This window comes from Mesoplodon bidens (assembly GCF_964165515.1).
Source record: "Mesoplodon bidens genome assembly, contig: HAP1_SCAFFOLD_178, whole genome shotgun sequence".
Taxonomy (NCBI): Eukaryota; Metazoa; Chordata; class Mammalia; order Artiodactyla; family Ziphiidae; genus Mesoplodon; species Mesoplodon bidens.
The window spans coordinates 577,347-596,639 of NW_027671948.1; the positions used below are offsets into that span (position 1 = coordinate 577,347).

Here is a 19,293-nt window from a genome sequence, read left to right on the forward strand (position 1 = left end):
GAAGGGGGTTCTACCATTGTGGCAACAGGGATGAACCTGGAGGACAATACGCTAAGTAAATAAGCCAGTCACAGAAGGACAAATACTGCATAATTCCATTTATATGAGGTATCTAAAATAATCAGACTCATGGAAGCAGAGAATAGAATGTTGGTTGCCAGGGGCTGGGGAAAGGGAGAAATGGGGAGCTGTTGTTCAACAGGTATGAATTTTCAGTTATACAAGATGAATAAATTTGAGAAATCTGCTGTACAAATAGTGTCTATAGTTAACAATAGTGTTAAGCACTTAAAATTAATTAAGAGGGTCAATTTCATGTTAAGTGTTCTTACCACACACAGAAAAAATGGGACACAAGGAAGCTTTTGGAGGGGACAGATATGTCTATTACCTTGATTGTGTTAATTGTCTCATGGGTTTATGCATATGTCCAAACTCATCAAATAGTATACATTAAGCATGTGCCATTTTTTGTGCATCAGTTATACCTCCATAAAGCTGTTTAAAAATGTTTATCTATATTTGATATCTTCACTTTATGCCTTCCTTCTCATGCTTCAACCCACTCCCAATAGAATCCATCTTTTATTACTCCAATAAAAAGGTACTTCATAAACTATTTCCAAATCCATGGATGCGATGTGAAAATTTTATCTCCTAGTTACTTGACCTGTAAGTAGGATTTGCTTCTGTCTTTGAGACTTGATTTTCCTTGACCCAAAAACTCCTCTGGTTTTCTTCTCATCTCTGTGGCAGTTCATTCTCTATCTTCTTTGCAGGTACGTATCCTTCTCCTCAGACATTAAATGTTGAAATTCTTCAAAATTCAGTTTTAGGCCATTATGTCCTCTCACTCTGGAACTCATAATATGATTTCACAGAAACACACAGCTTCAGTTACCAACTCCATCAAGTTTGGACATTTGTGTACCTGAGACCTCTAATCTGAATTCTGTAAATCCAGTTGCCTAATTAACATCTAAATCTGTTCATTTAAAATATACATAAAGCTAAATACTCATGGTCTCCCTAAACTGCCGAATCTCTCCTCCTTCATTTTCATTTGTCTTAGTGTGTAGTGACACCATTCACCCAGTTGTATAAACCAGGCACCTAACAATAATCCTTGAGTTCAACCTCTCGCATCAGCCACTATATCCTATCCATTATCAATCTTATCCATTTTACCTCCTAGATACTTCCTTAATCTATCTAATGTCCTCTATCTACTCATCGTTGTAAGTGGTAAATTAATGCATGAATATATATTTCCCTGATTGCTTTGCTTGGTACCTATAGTTTTTATGGCAGAAAAATTTATATTAAGAAAAATCCGTTCATCTTCCGTATATCTTCCCTTCTGTTCCTCCATCCTTCTGTCCCCATTTCAAGCAAGTATACAGGACTCCCTAGAAACCTCTTCCTCAGGAAATATGCCATTTCTAAGCCTCAAGGTGTGAAGGAGGAGATTACAAGGCAGTTGGAGGATTAAAAGCCAGTGAGTACAACAAGCACTGCCTGACACTACCTTGTTACTGGATAGAGCCTTGGAGCTGCACCAACTCATTAGAGGGATGTAGTTGAGAGAGATATAGGGAAGGCATGTAATAGGCATGAGGTATCTATCTCATCAAATATTTCAGCATCCCAAACATTATAGAGGAGCATTTATAAATGGGACATAAAGGTACAGGTGTCCCGGTCTCAGAAGACCAGAAGGACCTCCACAACACTTTCATGTTACAGGGTTTTTATACCACTTTGGTTGTATAAGGTACCTCTAATAATGGCTGAGTCTAAATTCTCTACTTGCTCAGTTATTTAAAGAATTAAATTCATTTAAATCAAGTAAAGAAACAGTAGGTTTATAGCAGCTCATAACTGCTTACTTTTTTTAAAAAAATTTATTTATTTATTATTTTTGGCTCTGTGTTGGGTCTTCGTTGCTGCACGCGAGCTTTCTCTAGTTGCGGAGAGTGGGGGCTACTCTTTGTTGCAGTGTGCGGGCTTCTCATCACGGTGGCTTCTCGTTGCGGAGCATGGGCTCTAGGTGTGCGGGCTTCAGTAGTGGTGGCGCATGGGCTCTGGAGCGCAGGCTCAATAGTTGTGGCACACGGACTCTAGAGCGCAGGCTCAGTAGTTGCAGCACATGGGCTTAGTTGCTCCGCGGCATGTGGGATCTTCGGGAACCAGGGCTGGAACCCGTGTCCCCTGCATTGGCAGGTGGATTCTTAACCACTGCGCCACCAGGGAAGCCCCTTAACTGCTTACTTTATGTAGAAAAGCTGCCACCAATATATGGCAAGAACTTTGCTTGTATAATTTACACTAACTGGTATAATACACCTTCTACAAGAAAACTGAACAAGAATGAACTAGGGAGCAAAACATTTTTATCCTTTGAGCCATTCTGTTTTTAAGGGTTCTTGTAAGCTCTGATGTTTTGTCTCTGAGAGAAAGAAAAAAAAGTTTTTTAATTGGAAATTTAGAGATTTTTTTTTAAAACTTAAAATGGAAGATCTTGGTAGTAATTGAGTGTATAGTATTGTGTCATATGTTTTATTATTCATTTTATAGAACTAATTGCCCATGTGTTCCTATAATAGGGGAGGAAAAAATAACGGTTTTAGTCCCAGTATAGATATTGCATGATAAAAGGAGAATGATGACCATCTCCATTTCCAAAGGGAGAACAGGAATTCAAAACATGCTATGCCATAAATCGTTTAATTCAGCATTTTAAAATATTTTGAGCATTTTGAACTCAATGTTTTGTAACTTCTAAAAAAGTATAATGTATATACATAATTTCCACACATTTAAAATGACTTGTTAAATTGTTAAGACCTGACTTCTTTCTCAAAATTAAGGTATGCTAGTCGGACCTGAGAATAGCCTCCAGAGGGCGACCGCAAGTTTCATCCCTGCAAACAACTGCATCAAAATGTAACATTGCTTCCAACAAAAGCAAGGACTTTCTAAAGTTAAAATTTGAAAAGCCAGTGATAATAGTTAATCCTTGAAAAAATACCATGACGCAAAGTCTGAATAGCTCTGCAAATATTGGTTGTTTCAGAAGGAGACCACCTCTAATTTGATGGTTTAGTAGAGCAAGGGCCTTTGAATCTAGACAAATCTCACAAAGCTACTAGATCAGCAAAACTTGTCATCAGTTCACGCATGCTCTGATTTTCCTGCTCACTGAAGTCTACCTCTTCTAAGCACCTTGTATTAGCAGGGTTTGGCTCTTGCATTTCCACAGACGTAAGGCCTTAAATTCAAGGGTCAGCTCTACAAATGGTTGATATATTACTTTGTAAACAGAGTTTCATCTATGGAATGGGATAAATATCTTCCTTATGTCTCATTGTTTTGTGAGTATTAAATTAGATAAATATATGAAAACACTTGACACAATGACTGGTTGGTAAACTTACTTTCTGCCCATTTCTTTTGCCCTCCCTTTTTTTCTCCTTAAATTGAGAAAGATAGGATCTTATTATGTCATTCACTTCAATGTTTTAGTGCTATATCACTCTTCCATTACTTTTCCCCAAAGTATATTTTTAAAAATCTCACAGAAATAAAGTAGTGATTAAGTTTAAATAATTGATATTTCTCAATCCCTAGACAGAAGTATATCTAATAAAAGTAGGTTTGTTAATCCTTGACTGATAATGACTAGAAAATAAAGAAGTATTTCTAATTGGGCAGTCCATCCAATTGGCTCTCACCGTGTACCAATGGATTATTTTTTTTCTACTTATTTCATCTTTATTAAAGCTACAACACAGAGAACATTAGTTGAGTTTACTTTGTAACTGCCCTTTCTCATTATTCCTGACCTGTATCTAACTAGCAGACAGTTACTTTTGATTCTTCTGAGAAAGTTCCTAAAGCATTGCTTTTCTTTATAAAATAACCTTCCTGAAGGTAATGCTAATTTTAACTACTGATCAAGATGGCCTTAATGTGTCCCTCAGTTTGGCTAAACTTCAGACAGGATTTTTCTTTACCATAGGCCCCTAACCTCCCTTTTCTGAAAACATTTACTTTAAGAAGCTTGAAATTATAAATTCTTTCCCTGCCCCTTTGAGATGTAAATTTTCTCCTAGTCACTTGATAATTTTCCAACCCAGAAATGTCTTTCTCAAGGACCTGGGAGTCAGCTCTTTGAAATATAACCTTCAAGAAAGGTATTGCCCCTAGTTCCCAGTCTCTGTGGGGAGTATAGGAGCCTAACTTTGATAAGAGCCAAAGCAAACAGAGATGGTCTAATTATATTGACCAACCTCTTCCCCAGCATCCTCTACTATTTTTCCTACAGCTCATCCTGACATCTAAAAACTTCCATGCCTTTTGTTTCAGCAGAACGGAGTTCAGTCTCTCTCCCCTATTACAGAATCATCTTGAGTAAAGTACTCCTTGCCTGTTTAACCATCTGGTGCAATTTTTCTTTGACATCACTCCATCACATACTCCAAACTGCCTACCACTTTCAGATTAATCTTATAAAACTTTGTATATGTGCTGCTGAAGTGAGCACAATCTTTATAGAACTTTGAATCACTCCCTATTTCCTGTGGCATGAAGCCCACCATTCAAACTTCTCCACAGTCTTATACCTTCCAAACTCATTAGTGTTATCTTCCAATTCCTGAATTCTCTCCTCCAATAATATTAGTACATTTTCTTCCTAAACGTGGCTAACATTTCCCCATTTTGAGATTTCATGTGTCTTCTAATTTTTTTAATATTTGGAAATTTTATTAGACTGTATTTGCCCATAACAAATAAAATAGAAATTGTTTCAAGTCTTTGCAAATAAATTTAATACAGGGTATTAAGAACACCAGTGATGAAACTTCTGAGAAGTAAAGAAGGGCCACCTAGATAATGGAGTGATTAGTAGGAATAGGAATTTACTTGTACCCCTATGCTGGAAAGGCAAAGTTAAGGAGAGGGTTGTAAAGGCGTCCAGGGCCAGGTTAAATGATCATCAATGTCAGACCATACCAGTTCTGTCTCATTGGAGTTGGAGCCGTGGAAGTTACACAGTTGCTGCTGGAGAATCTTCACAAAGTAGAGGAAGAAAGGGAGAAATCTCATAGCTTATCCCTAAACTTCCATATACCATCAGTTGCTTCTTTTTGGCTGCGCCTGATCAGAAGTAAGCTGCCTGTATGAGTCTGCTATCATGTGATACAAAACAGATTCAGGAAGGAACAATGACTAAATTCAAGAAAAAGCAGTCCCAAACTAGTATTTTTGCTTGAATGTTATGCAACAGTCTGTTTTCTGTATTTTTTCTAACTTTATTGAGATGTAATTGACATATAGCATTGTGTAAGTTTAAGGTGTACAACCTGTTGGTATGTTACATGTTGTGAAATGATTACCACAGTGGAGCTAGTTAACACACCTCCGTTACCTCGCATAAATACCATTTTTTTTGGTGAGAACATTTAAGATCTCTCTTAGCAACTTTCAAGTATATAATACAGTTCTGTTAACTGCAATCACCATGCTGTAGATTAGATTCCCAGAAATTCATGTGCTAACTGGATATTTTACCCTTTGGTCAACATCTCCCCATTTCCCCCAACCCCAACCCCTAGCAACAACCATTCTATTGTCTGTTTCTCTGGGTTTGGCTGTTTTAGAGTCTACAATTTAGTTATATCATACAGTATTTATTTTTCTCTCTCTGACTTATTTCACTCATCATAATGCCCCAAGGATCCATAAATGTTGTTGCAAGTGGCAGGATTTTCTTCTTTTTCATGGCTGAATAATATTCCATCTATGTACATACCACATCTTCTATATCCATTTATCCATGTATGGACACTTTGGTTGTTTGCATCTCTCGGCAATTGTGAATAATGCTGCAATGAACGTGCGAGTGCAGATATCTCTTTGAAATAGTGATTTCATTTTCTTTGGATATATATATACCCAAAGCAGGATTGCTAATGTATGGTAGTTTTCTTTTTAATTTTTTGAGGAGACTCCATATTGTTTACCATAGCGGCTGTACCAATTTACATTCCCACCAACAGTGCACAAGGGTTTCCTTTTCTGCATCCTTGTCAACATTTGTTACCTCTTAGTCTCTTTGAGGTGATATCTCGTTGTAGTTTTGATTTGCATTTCCCTGGTGATTAGTGATGTAGAGCATCTTTTCATGAACCTGTTGGTGATCTGGATGTCTTCATTGGAAAATTTTTTATTCAGTTCTTCTGCCCAAGTTTTAATTGAATTGTTTGAAAATCTATATCTATCTATATCTATATATCTATATGTAGATATATAGATATAGCCATTGTATGAGTTCCTTATATATTTTGGATATTAACACCTTATCACGTACATGATTTGCAAATATTTTCTCCCATTCTGTAGCTTGCCCTTTCATTTTGTTGATTGTTTATTTTTCTGTGTAGAAGCTTTTTAGGTTGATGTTATATAACAAGTTGTATAACAAGTTGTATATAACAAGTTATATAACAAGTTGTATTTCTCTTGGTGATTTTAAGATTCCCTTGTTATCTTTAACGTTGACATTTTAATTTTAATATTTCTTGGTATGGATCTCTTTAAGTTGATCTGCTTTGGAGCTCTCTGGGCTTCCTGTATCTGGATGTCTGTTTCTTTCCCCAGGTTAGGAAAAGTTTTCAGATATTATTTCTACAAATGTTTTCTGCCCCCTTTTCTCTTCTCCTTCTGGAGTTCCTATAAGGTGAATTTTATTCCATTTGATGTGCCATAAATCCCTTAAGCTATATTCATTATTTTCATTCTTTTTTCTTCCTTATTCTCTGATTGGATGAGTTCCTCTGACCTGTCTTTGAGTTCACCTATTCTTTCTTGTGCTTCATCTACTGTATTTCTAAGTTCAGTTATTGCATTCTCCAGTTCCGTGACTTCTATTTGGAACTTTCTTATATCTTCTATTTCTTCGTTGAAGTTCTCACTGTTTTCATCCATTTTCCTTCTGAGTTCAGTGAGCATTTTTATGACCATAACTTTGAACTCTTTATCAAGTAAATTACTTATGTTCATTTCATTAAGATTTTTTCCTGAGGTTTTATTTTGTTCTTTTTTTGGAGTATAGTCCTCCCTTTCTTCATTTTGCTTGACTCTCTGTGTTGGTTTCTATGCATTAAGTGAAATAGCCACATCTCCCAGTCTTGAAGAGCTGTGTGACAGATGAACCTTGTCATTTAACCCTGTCTACTCTTGGTTGCCTCTCAAACCTTTGTGATTGTCTAAGCAGTTTATTTTTAATAGACCTGGCACACCATCCCAGCGGTTGAGGGTGTGCCAAGACAAATGAGCAACCCAAAGTGGAGGATCTCAGGCAGCACCGAGATTCAGGTTGATAGGAAGCCAGAAAACTTGGTAACAGCTTTTAAAGAATGCAAATGTACTTAGTCTTGTGAGATTGCAAGTGGAAGCCCTGCTGCGCCCCAGAAGCAAGCAATCTGAAGGTGTTCCCTGGGGAGCAGTCACAAGAAAACAGTGCTTCAGATAAGTGTACAAGCTCCATTCTGGGAGATACCAGTGGACTGTAGTAAGGCAGAGTGAGGGTGGAGAGATGGCACCCCCAGCCTACCTTCCCTGAGAGCACATCCGTAGCCTCTAGATGTGTGCTGAACCTGAAGCCTGCTCTTAAGTCTTGTCCCTACTAGCAAATAGGCCTTTTTCATGTAAAGGCTGGGGCTGTGTCACAGTCTGATGTGTAGTGGTACATCCTGGGGGTGGTATCCTGCCAAGAACTGTCTCTCCAATTGTTACAGTCCCATGGGACCCAGAAAAGAAATCCCTCCTGGCCTCCAGAGCCAGGTGATCAAGGAGCATCCCCTGAGTGGAGGCCACAAAAATGGGATCTCCTGTCTTGGAGATTCTGGCTCTCTGGAGCACATCAGAAGGAAAGTGTGAAGATGATGCTTACTGGCTGAGTGAGGCGGTGGGAAGAGTGCAAAGATGACACCATTTGAATAAAGGGAAAGAGGGAAAAGAAAAAAAGAAAAGAAGAAAAAAAAAATATATATATATATAGCAAGACAGAGGAAGAGCAGGGAAGAAGGAGCCAGCTGGCTGGAGCACAAAGGTGTCACCTGCAGGAAAGGAAAAAGGGGAAAAAGGATGGCACCTTTCAGTTTTATCAAGGCAAAGAGAGAGCAGGAAGATGGCACCCGCCAGCCTCTGTCCCTGGGGAGTATTCCAGCAGGCCCCTGTTCCTCAGATTAATGCTTTAAAATTGGGAAGTGAGTCTCTTTCCCAAAAAGTCAGAGTGCTTTTCAAAGGGCTGCTTCTACACTTGGCCCTGGGACAGGTGAGTCTGTGCACAGGCCCTTTAAGAGCTGTTCCTGAGTTCACCACAGCCCTGTGGGTCTCATGGAATGTGGCTTGTTGGTCTTCAAAGTCAGATGTTTTGAGGGTCTATCTCTCAGGTGCCAGCCTTAAAATTTGGAGTGCCCAATGTGGGGTCCATACCCTTCACCTCTCAGGAAGAAGCTCCAGGTTTTGAGTTCCTTCCTAATTGTGTGTCTCCACACCAAGGATGGGGTTTATGGCAAAATTGTGTCTCAGCCTTTCCTACCTGTTTTGATGTGGTTTCCCTCTGGTTTTCCTGATGTGAAGGGGTTGCTCCACCATCTTTTAGTTTTCTTCAGAGGAAATTTTTCCATATGTAGCTGTAGATTTGGTGTGTTTGTGGGAGGAGGTGGGTTCAGGATCTTCCTATGTTGCCATCTTGAACTGGAACCTATTTAATATGTTTTAAATTTTGGTTTTCAGTCGTTCAGTTTGTTACTAGTATATGGAAATCTGATCAATGTTGTGTATTAATGTGTATGTATTGATTTTATATTCTGAGATCCTGCTAAAGCAAGCTATTATAATTTATTATGAGTCTACTTATACCTTCCTTGGAATTTTCTATGTAGACAATTATGTCATCTGTAAAGAATGACAGTTATATTTCTTCTTTTCTAATATGTATGCCTCTTTTTTCCTTTTCTTGCTGTACTACACTAACTAGAATCTAAAGTACTAAGTTGAAAACTAAGATAAGAGTGGACCTTCTAACCTTGTTTTGAACTCAGGGAAAAGCATTCATTCTTTCACCATTTCATGTGATGTTAGAAGTAGGTTTTCTGTGGAGGTTCTTTATTCGGTTGAGGTAGTGACCTTCTATTCCTAGTTTCCTGAGCACTTTTAATATGAAGGGGCGTTGACTCTCGTTCAGTGCCTGTTCTGTGTTAACTGGTGTAACAGCACGTGTTTCCTCTTTAGACTCAATCTGGTAGATTACACTGGTGAGTGGTTACCATTGAACAAGGCTTGCGTCCCTGGAATAAACTCCACTTGGTCATAGTCTGTTATTCACGTGGATGCTGATGGTAGGTATTCTTGTGGATTCCTTCTAGTAGGGTAAATTGTGGTTCCCCCAAAACGTCCGTGTTTAACCCCTCCTATGACAATATGTGCACGTTACCTTGTATGGAAAAATGGACTTTGCAGCTGTGACTAAGTAAAAAATCTTGAGATGAAGAGATTATCCTAAATTTTCTGGGTGGGCTATATATAAACACAAAGAGCTGTGTAGGAGGGACACAGGAAGAGTCAGAGTTGGAGAGACCATGTGATGAGGGAAGCAGAGATTAAAGTGATGCACTTTGAAGATGGAAGAAGGGACTAATTCCAAGGAATGCAGGCAGCCTCTAGAAGACAGAAAGGGAGAGGAAACAGATTCTCCTGTAGGGCTTCAAAAGGAACAAGCCCTGAGACACCTTGCCTAATATCAGACTACTAAGCTGCAAAAACTTTCTTTCACAAAGGGTCAAGGAGGGCTGGGAGCACATATGTGCTGCCCACCTGGACAGAGGGGGACCTGTGAGGCTGACCTACAGATTCTGTGGAGGTGGAGAGACATGAGCCCCTTTCTTCTCCAAGCTCTTTGCAGGGTCCAGCAGAGAGTCATGCCACCTGTGGAAGCCTGCGGCCCCAGTTTTGCATGCTGGTGGTGTAGGGGTCATGTTCAGGGAATCTCTGTTGTCCTAACACCTGCCTGGGTCCTGGGGAAGGAATCAGAAGTCAGAAGCAGGAGAAGAGCCTTTGGCCAGCAGGGAAGGGGGGGTGAGGCCCAGGGCAGGTCCATAAAAGATCAGAGCATCTCAGTGCTTTAGGAGGAAGGGGCTTCAGAGGTGGGCCAGCACAGGCTGTGACAGAGGCTAAGCGGACTGGGAGGGGAGGCACTTCTGGGAGACAGCGGGGGTCTACCCCCTGCCCCTCATTGTTTGCTCATCTCACTCTAATGAGGGGGTCAGTTCCCCTGCTCTGATGATTCGAAGCCTCTGCCGACACCCACAGGACGGTGACTGAGGCCTCCACACTCCTCAGCATGGATCCCAGCTCCCACTCAGATCTGGGGCCACAGACACCTCTCCCACCCACTGCCGCCCCTGTGAGCAAGCTGTTCTTGTGAAACGTGGTCATAGTTTGTTAGGAGGACCTGTTTCCTATGGGGATACAAACCAGTGTTGATACCAGTACACACACATGTCCAGCCATGGGTGCAAAGGGAAGGGACAGTAGCTCTGGGGTGTCTTTGCAGACCCGGAGGCCCCGGACGCCAGTCCCCACGGCCACAGCCACGTGGGTCCTCCTCCCTCAGTTGAACGAGATGCTGCTGCACAGAAATCCCACAAGTTCCACAAAGGGGCCCGACTGTCCTTTCCCTTATACACACCTTTAACGGGTGCCCCATGAATCTCCCCACACCCATTCCCCTTGTTGCATCCTCATTGGGATGAAGACGTAGCTGCCTCCACCACTCTCCACATTGCAATAATCCCAGTGGAACTAGAGGATGCTCCCGCTATGATGAGGCAGACAGTCCCGTCCCCATGGCCAAGACTTTTCGTCTCTGGTCAGGCCACCCACACAGGAAACCCTGGATGAGCGGAGGGTCATCCCAGCGCCGTCGTCTGGCCACATGAGGAAAGCAGAGAGAAGCTCCATAATGACAAGGGCTGTCTCCAGGCTCCATCCTAGAAACTGGTGAGTGTCCAGAGGGCTGAAAGGCACAAGAGCAGCTCTGCCTCCCCAGAAGGTTCAGGGATGCAGAAGACGGTACAGATGCCCCAGAAGGGCCCTAGCCAAGCAGGCGTTAGAGAAGGGGCTGATGAGGGGGTCCCTGGGGAAAGTGAGAGCTGTGCGTTCCCAGGGGCAGCCTGAGGAGTCCTTGTCTATGTGGAGGAAAGGTGTGGCCACCTGTAGACCCAGAGCTCCTGTGACCTCCCTCATCCTTCCTTCCTCTCAGGATCGCTCTCTGTGGAGCAGCTCAACACCAACAAGGTGACAGTGGCCTGAGAGCATTTCCCACGAAAACGATCTTTGTTCACAATTTACATACATCACTCCAAAGGTCCTCCTCCCACACCCACCTCCCCCACCTCCCTAACCCCCCACAATCCTGCTCCCCCTCCCCACCCTGGTGGTCCTGCCCCCCTCCCTTCCCCCCACATCATCCAGGATCAGCACTGGGAGGAGGAGGAGCCCCTAGGCTCCCCAGGGGGCTGCCCTGGGGCCTCGCCCTGGAGGGCCGGCCCAGCTGTTCCCTACTGGCTGCAGTGCTTCTTCCTCCTCTTCCCACGCTTCTTTGTGTCAAACGGGTCACGCTTTCTCTTTCTCAGCTGTGAGGGGCGAGCCAGCCCCAGAGCCAAGGCTGGCCTCCCAGAGACGCCGAGGCCAGCCCCGGGGATGGGCAGCTTCTCAGCAGCGGCTGGGCGTCCACACAGAGCCCGCTTCCTCGACTTGGGAGCGGCTGGTGGAGCTGGGCTGAGGCCTCTTCTCTGAGAGGAGGGGGACTGGGGAGCACTCTGGGCCCCCCAACCTCCAGAGGAAGCCAGGGCTGAGACATGTGCAGGACTGAGGGACATCCCGAAAGGCACCAGTATATGCTGAGAGTCTACGATGAAGACGCTTTGGAGCACCTCCTCGTTCTCACTGGACCCGTCCCTGGGCACTCGGGCCTCCCGAAGAGGAGAGGCCTTTCTGAGAACAGACGCATCCCTGGATCTCAGTAGAGGGCCAGTGCGCCTTTGACCCTGGGGAGGGGAGAGCCGTACGGGCCGGAATATAGAGAACTCCTGATGTCCTCCAGAGGGAACAAAGACTTTGGGCCTGCACAGGGCAGTGTCTGTTTGGATGAGCCTATGAAGAGCCTGAGAATCAATCTCTGGTGGGCAGGCTTCATCACTGACCCCTAGATGGGGGTCTTGGTCGTGCCTCTGGGCACCTTGGCCGGCGTCGGACTCAGAAGGACTTGAGGCCATTCCGGGTGCACTGTGACTCGGGGCTGCCCGCACACCGTCGTCCTCTTTCAAGGCCAGGAGTCGTTTCTGCACCAGCTGGTAGGAGGGAGGAGGACAGTGACGGCTCCACACACACGTGTGAGAGGAGGAGCACTGGGCAGTGGGACAATGGCCCTGTGGGGGAGGAGGGGACGGGCGACCCCAGGACTCGAATCCAAATACAGACACTGTGGCAGTCCTGCCATCCTCCTGCAACTGATTCCGAGCTTTGTGACCTTTTCTCCCCTCCCGGCTCCCCATCCTCTCCTTCCTTTCACCCTGCACTGCACCCACCCCAGAACGGGCCCTTCCCCATGCCAGGTGTCCCAGGCAGGGGAGGGATGGACAGCGCTATGTGGCCCTCCTGTTCTGGGGCCCTACCTCTCCCCTGTTCACTGGGGTCCCTCTGTGCCCTGGTCTTCCTGAGTGTCCCTTGTGTCCCCTGTTCTACCGGGGATCCCTCCCTCCTCTGGCTCCCCTGGGTCATCTGGATTCCCCTGTCCCCTGGATCACCTGGGGTCCCCCTCCCGTGGGGTCCCCTGGCTCCCTGAGTGTCCCTCTCCCTCCCCTGTCTCACTTCTTCGGGGGTGAGCCCTTCCTCCTGCTCCAGCTCCTTCTCTAGGGCCAAGAGATCCAGCTGTGGGTCTGGGGAAAGCAAATCTGCCAGGAATCCAGGGTGAATGACTGCCTCCACCTAGAACAGAAAGAAGAGGCTGTGAGCATCCTCGGCCAGGAGTGGCCTGTGAGACAAGAAGGCCAGGAGGGAAAGTGAAAAGCAGAGACCCACCCCACTCTCCTCCACAAGGCGGGGATGGTCAGCGCGCACACACACACACACGCAAACATGCACATACACAGTCACACACAAAAGAGCACATATACAGAGGCACAGACACAGACACAAAGGCATACACACAGATAGACACAAACATGTACACACAAACATCTGCGTAAACCTCCCCTAACACCAGGCTCAGGAACAAGGAGCTGAGCTTAAGTCCCAACGGCCTGAGCAGAACCCAGATCTTGGGTGCTGAGAGTTCCATGCCCTGGCATCTTGCAGACCCCAGTCTCCAGGCCTAGCCTACTTTGGTGACAAAGTCCTCCTGGGAACACAGCTTGTCGATATAGCTTAAGAGATCCGGGTCCGAGTAGGTGCCGTCCTCTTCCTGCTGCAGCTCATTTCCGTCCTCTCCCCATTCTGCATCTGAGTCGCCTGTGGCTGAGTGGACGGGCCCCACCAGCGCCTCCATGATGTCCATATACTCCCTCACAGCCTCAGGTGGAATGTCCTCGGGTGCCTTGGGCTCCGGGGGTCGCTGGGACCCGTGTGGCTTCGGGCGGGAGGGCTGGGCCCTGGGGCCGGACATCCTGGGAGCACAGGCTGCGGCAGAGCAGGAGGAAGGGAAGGAAGGTGAGGGGCTCCCGGTCCACCTCCTGACCACCGAGCGCACGCTGGTGAGGGCACTGTTGGGGGACATTGATGTGGGTGTGGGGGGGTCAGGACCACCTGGAGCTTCATGCACAGTTGGAGGGGGGAGGTAAGGGGGCATCTAAGAGAGTCACATATAAGGAAGTGGGGAACCTCCAATTTTCCAGGGGTGTCCCCATCAAGCCCACTTCTTAGGCAGACTTTGTGTGCAGTCCTTTGACAGGGAGGCGTGAGAGAAGTTACAAGATTGACCAAGTCAGTACCCCGTAGTAACAAAGGGCATCTGAGACCCCACCCCCCACCCCCCCGCCTCGGTGGCTGTTTTGCTTGAAAGACCAATGCCCCTGTCTTGAAGGAAAATGATCCACATGGGAAGAGTGGCCAACCCTGGGCCCCTGTTACCTGTGCGTTCAACTCCAGTGGGAACCTGGCTGGCTGGCTGAAGGCCCACTTTCGGGGCTGGGGGCCCCCGAGGATCCAGCTTCGGTGGGGCTGGAGGAGGCAGGCCCTGCGCGCACTGCATCCACCGCAACTGCTGGATCTGCATCTCCTCCTCTGCCTCAAATTGCATGAATCTGGGGTGTGACGGAGGCACAGGCCATCCTGAGAAAATGGCCTGGGTTCTGGAGCCCAACAAAGGCAGCCAAGAATGAGGGATTGGGAGAGGATGTGCCTTGGGGCTGTCAAGGCCCTGTGAGGTGCTGTCCACAGCAGAGAGCTGCTCCTGGAACTGATACAAGATATGGGACCCTTCCTGCCTCACCAGCACTGGAGAGCATTCAACAGCATAGAGCCAGGTCGCTGCATTGAACCAGGTCAACGGGACACGTGGCTGACCCAGGGGGCACCCTCCCCATGCCCCCCATCCAGAGCCACATGAAGGGCTGACAGCCAGAGGCTGGAACAGGCATGTGTTCCCCACAGGGGTCCTTGCCCAAATCCAGGACCCTGGGTTGGGACTGAGAGTTCTGGAACGTAGACCTGGAGACAGGGCTCAGGAGAGGCTGGACGATGTGGATGCTGAGCTTAGAGGACAGGCCTTCCTTTCCTCTGAGAGGTGCTTGTTTGTTTGGTTTTGTTTCTTAAACCGAGGGGATTACCGTGGAGCAAACACTGGAAGGGCCAGAGACCCTTGGGCTGATGACAGCTGGCTTCCCCAGCCTCTTGAGGGATGTCAGGGTACCCACTCAGGCCACTTTTCGTGAGGAGAGGGGGTCCCAAATCTATGTCAGTGGCCGCCAGCCAGCCACCACTAAGGAAGCAGCAGGCTGGCGGGTGGAGCTCTTTCCCCAGCCCAGCCCATATGGCCGGAGTTGGACCCCTACTGGACTCACAGCTTCACCCTGCCCCGTCCTGAGACCTTCATGTGAGGGCAAGGGTAGGTCAAACTCAGTGGAGGGCAGAGCTCGTGGTGGAGGAAGGACAGAAGACCCAAACTCTCAAGGTGAGGGAGGGGTTTCTGGAGGACTGTAGGGCCTCTGGGCTGCGGGCCCCCCGTTCCGAGCGACAGCCCTTCTCCTTTGTCCTCTCTGATGAGCACCCCCACGGCCAGACCCTGCCCTCACCCACTCGCCTCACCCTCCACGCAGCCCCTGGGCCCAGGACGCTGACTCACTTTTGCGCCATCTCGTAGTAGATCATACGGTCAGAGTTGCTAATGTGCTGCCATTCCTGCACGGCCCTGCACAGTCCCTCTTCCAGTGTCATGGTGGGCTTCAGGCGGGCCAGGGATCGAAGCGCTGGGCTGTAAGCACTCGGGGTCAGTCTCTGTGCCCAGCCCAGCCCCCACCTGCCTGACCTCACCCACCAATGTGGACCACACATCACTCAACACAGCATGACTGAGCAACAGGAGAGTGAGAGGCAGGTGTCTGGGAGAGCAGAGACAAGGCTTCCCGGCTACGGCTGTCACCGCCTCACACTCACTCGAGGATGACCATCCACTCCCAGGCTAGAGCTGGGACACTGTGCCTTGAGGAGCTCTTTTCCTCTTCAAGGCTGCCTTTTCATAATAAAAATCACCATCATCAATGAGGCGTGGCATGTGCCAGGCAATCTGCTCACACTTCATAGATTAGCCCAAGGAGTCTTCTGCATGGTCCTCTGAAGGTGAAGTGTGATTGTCCCTTTTTACGAGGGACCGCAGGTTTAGGATGGAAATGCCTGCCAGGCTCACAACTCTAGTGGGAGAGAGCCCATGCCCTTAGGAGAGCTCTACCATCACCCTGTTCCTAGTGGAATTCTCCACATCAACAAAGTCGAGGCGTGCATGAAGCGCTCTCCTGGGCCCCGCGCTCCTCCCCCTTCTCCGAAGCGACCTCCCCCGGCCACGTACACTCAAGTGCTGTATGAAAGGAGACGTCAGCACAGGAGAGTGTGGCATCCACTCCTTGGCTCCTCAACTTACACCACGACCCTCTCTGACTGCAAGTCTTCAGGCCATATTACCAGGAGAATCATGGAAGAGCAAGCTGGCTAGACTCACAGGGGGGTGGGGTCAGTTGAGATAAGGCACATTTCAGTCATGATGTCATGGACTAGCAGGCTCGCCCGTATGACCGACAGTGTGCCTTTTCGTGGCGTGGACATCGCCTTCACACCTTGCTTCCAGTATCCCTAGAAACCTAACCTGCGAGTCCATCCCCAGTTCCTCTTTATCTAAGAGCTCCGATAAGCTCATGACCCCCTGAGCGTTCACTCACATGAGAAAGCAGGAAAGAGCTTCTGCATCAGGACTCTGGGGAAGGTGTCTCCGGGCCAGTGGCTTGAGGCGCTGCCACCGTCGGAAGTTACTGTACACGCTCTGGTGGTTAGAGCAGTCCTCCTGCGAGGCATAGGGCTGGTTGGTGTCCAGGCTGCCCTCCCTGGAAGTGCCATGTGGCCATGGCCCAGAGTTCACTGGGCGAATGTTAGGGGCCATCTGGGCAGCTGGTGGTGGAGCTTGAGGAGGAAAGCCTGGGGTCCAGCTTCCCTTGCCAGCCTGAGTAACTCCAACAGCTGGAGCAGTCACAATGGTCTCCATCGCAGGGGTTGCTAAGAATATGGGTGCAGGACATGCAGCACTCCCGCTGAGGGCCCCTGGAGCGCTCCAGTTGAGGGGGCCCTGAGGAACGATAAAGGTCTGAGTCTGGGGGGCCTGCACTGGCCTCCCTTGTGACCTGACTTGTACAGTGAAGTTGCAAGCCCCAGGGGCACTGGGGCCACAGCCACCATTAGCCACCAAAGGCATCCTGGGGAAAGCTGGCAGCCGCAGGCTGCTGCCAGGAGGGAGTGCGGGGGTGATGAGAGGTGGCAGGTGCTGCTCCCAGGGTGGCCAGTGCTGGGCGCCAGGAATGGGTGGAGGAAAGGACACTGCCATGAAAGTAGACAAGGAGGCACCGGGGTTCATGGTGACATCCGTTCCCAGCACTGCAGATGCTGTTGAGGCAAAGGAAAGGAGTGAATGGAGGAGGAGAATGGGCAAGTGGGACTGAGGCTTTCTGCGGCATCAGAGTGTAAATCTCCACAGATGAGAGACTCTTGGACAAGGGAAACTGCAGCGTGCAAATGTCTTCAAGTGATTTTCATGCCCTGACCTCCAGTTGAGAATTATTCCACTGGTGACCCCACGCCCATCCACCAAGCTCCCTGACCCCTGCCTGCCGAGAAGAAATTGCCTCAGCAAGCACTCACTTGGAGAGCCTCCCTAAGGCACACCCTGGCACCTAAGCCTCACAGGCTGTCTCCCAAGACCTGGAGCTGTGTGGACATCTGCTCTGTGAGAAATGCCCCTCAGCCGGCGTACTAGCAGGTGGGGCCTTCTGCAAGGTAAGTTCTAGGCCCCCAAAGGCCCTTTGTGGACAGGCACTGTGTAAAATATTAGGGCCCCACCTCCTCCTCAGTCCTCCTTTTCCTGATGCTCAGTATAAATCCCCTCTTTCTTTCCTAGCCTCACAAAACAAAACAAAATGCTGGAAAATATCTCTAATGGAATCCTGATACAAACCCATGACACTGGCCCAGAAAGCACCTGCATCTCCGAACAACCCACAGCAGATACGTAACATGGGCCAGGTCCTGCCACCCCTTCCCCAGTGCCCAGAGTCACTGTCATCAGTCAGGAGTTCTGTTCCTAGGGGCTTGGGGTGGTCTGAGAAGTAGGCGCGTGTCCCTTAGATTCTGTCATTTCACAGCCAGTGATGGCTGCAGAGGATTAAACAAGGGCCAGGGAATTGTCATGTTACATTGGTCGTGGGAGTATAGACTGCCTGTGGTCCTTCCCCTTCCAGCTCCCAATAACGGAGAGACAATCTGAGATGCAGGCATAAGCCAGATGCCATGGCGATCAAGTTGTCTGAAACACATCCCTGTTCAGGAGAACAAGGTACACACCACGGTGCACCTAACTCACCAGAACAGATGTCATAGGACGTTTAATAGTAACACAGAAGATCATCTTCCTGATCCTGGGCTACACTCCTTCCCCCTTTAAAAGAGGAAGCAGGCTTCATAGACATTCCACCCGAAACAACCCCACTCCACCTCTGTTCCCTGTCCATGAAGGAGTGACCTGAAATAGGAACAAACTCTTCCTCTCAAGGCAGCCTGAGGGTCCACCATGAGATACTGGACAAGATGAAGTAGGTCTGAAGTACTGCCATTCCACAAAAGGAAGAACAATTCAGAGCAACTCAGGAACCTGAGCCCTCTCTTGGCTGAAGTTACTCGTAATGGTTGCCCATCCCCTGTTGAATCCAAGGCAACAGTTACCTGAACTGACAAGTGAGCTCTGGGCTGGGAGGAGTGGACGAGGTGTGGGCTGCGGCAGTTAGAGTAACCCCCTGCCTAGCTCTCGGAGAGGACACTTCACTGCAGGTGTGGCCACACACAGCCCCATTGAATAGTTTTCTCACCAAGACCATCTCTCCCCACGGCCCCCTGAGATACAGTATGCTCCTGTTCAAACCCCTTTGAAAGATATGGTGAGGCAAGCTTCAGGTGCCTGAGGAACACAATACAGCTCTAGGCTTTCCTCATGACCCTCCCTGTGTCACCACCAGGACATCACACACATCCTTACACACACGTTTCAAAGTGGCTTGTCTCCCTTCTAGAAAGAATCAGACTGTCTGCTGCCATCCTTTCTCCATAGCCAGGGCAATTCCTCTGGATCCACCTCCAACGACCCCTCCTCCCCAGGGCAGTCTCAGGTTTCTTCAGGCTCCCCAGTCTCCCCAGGTGAAATGTCCTTGTGCGTCCAGTGCTCTCTTCTCCCTCTACTTCAGTCCAACTATGTGCCCACAGTTAAGTGTAACGTGTGAACCTGAAGGATGTGAGGATGGCAGGGTCTCTGAGAACACACCCCCAGCCTATAGGCTTACCTCCTATTGAAGCCATCCTGCAGGCTTGGGCACGGACTACTGCTGCCTGGTAGCCTCAATGAGAAAAGTCAAGACCAGGAGCCAGAGAGCGACCTGCTTCAGCAAACGCTCGGGATCCAAGTCAACGAGGGACACG

At 47.9% G+C, this 19,293-nt stretch overlaps 2 protein-coding genes across 2 annotated transcripts in view; one reads left to right on the forward strand and one right to left on the reverse strand.

Annotated features, from left to right (window-relative positions):
• The window catches only part of LOC308610777 (uncharacterized protein), an 80,502-nt gene that overhangs the window by 46,199 nt on the left and 15,010 nt on the right, over window positions 1-19,293 (forward strand). The window lies entirely within an intron of this gene.
• On the reverse strand, window positions 11,453-17,155 carry LOC308610767 (NUT family member 2G-like; the record flags this gene model as incomplete). The annotated part of the gene is made up of 6 exons (XM_081259780.1): window positions 11,453-12,422; window positions 12,943-13,059; window positions 13,454-13,723; window positions 14,240-14,372; window positions 15,413-15,541; window positions 16,500-17,155. The coding sequence occupies 6 exons, from the start codon at window positions 17,153-17,155 to the stop codon at window positions 11,631-11,633; spliced, it is 2,097 nt and encodes a 698-aa protein (XP_081115906.1). The 3' UTR covers window positions 11,453-11,630.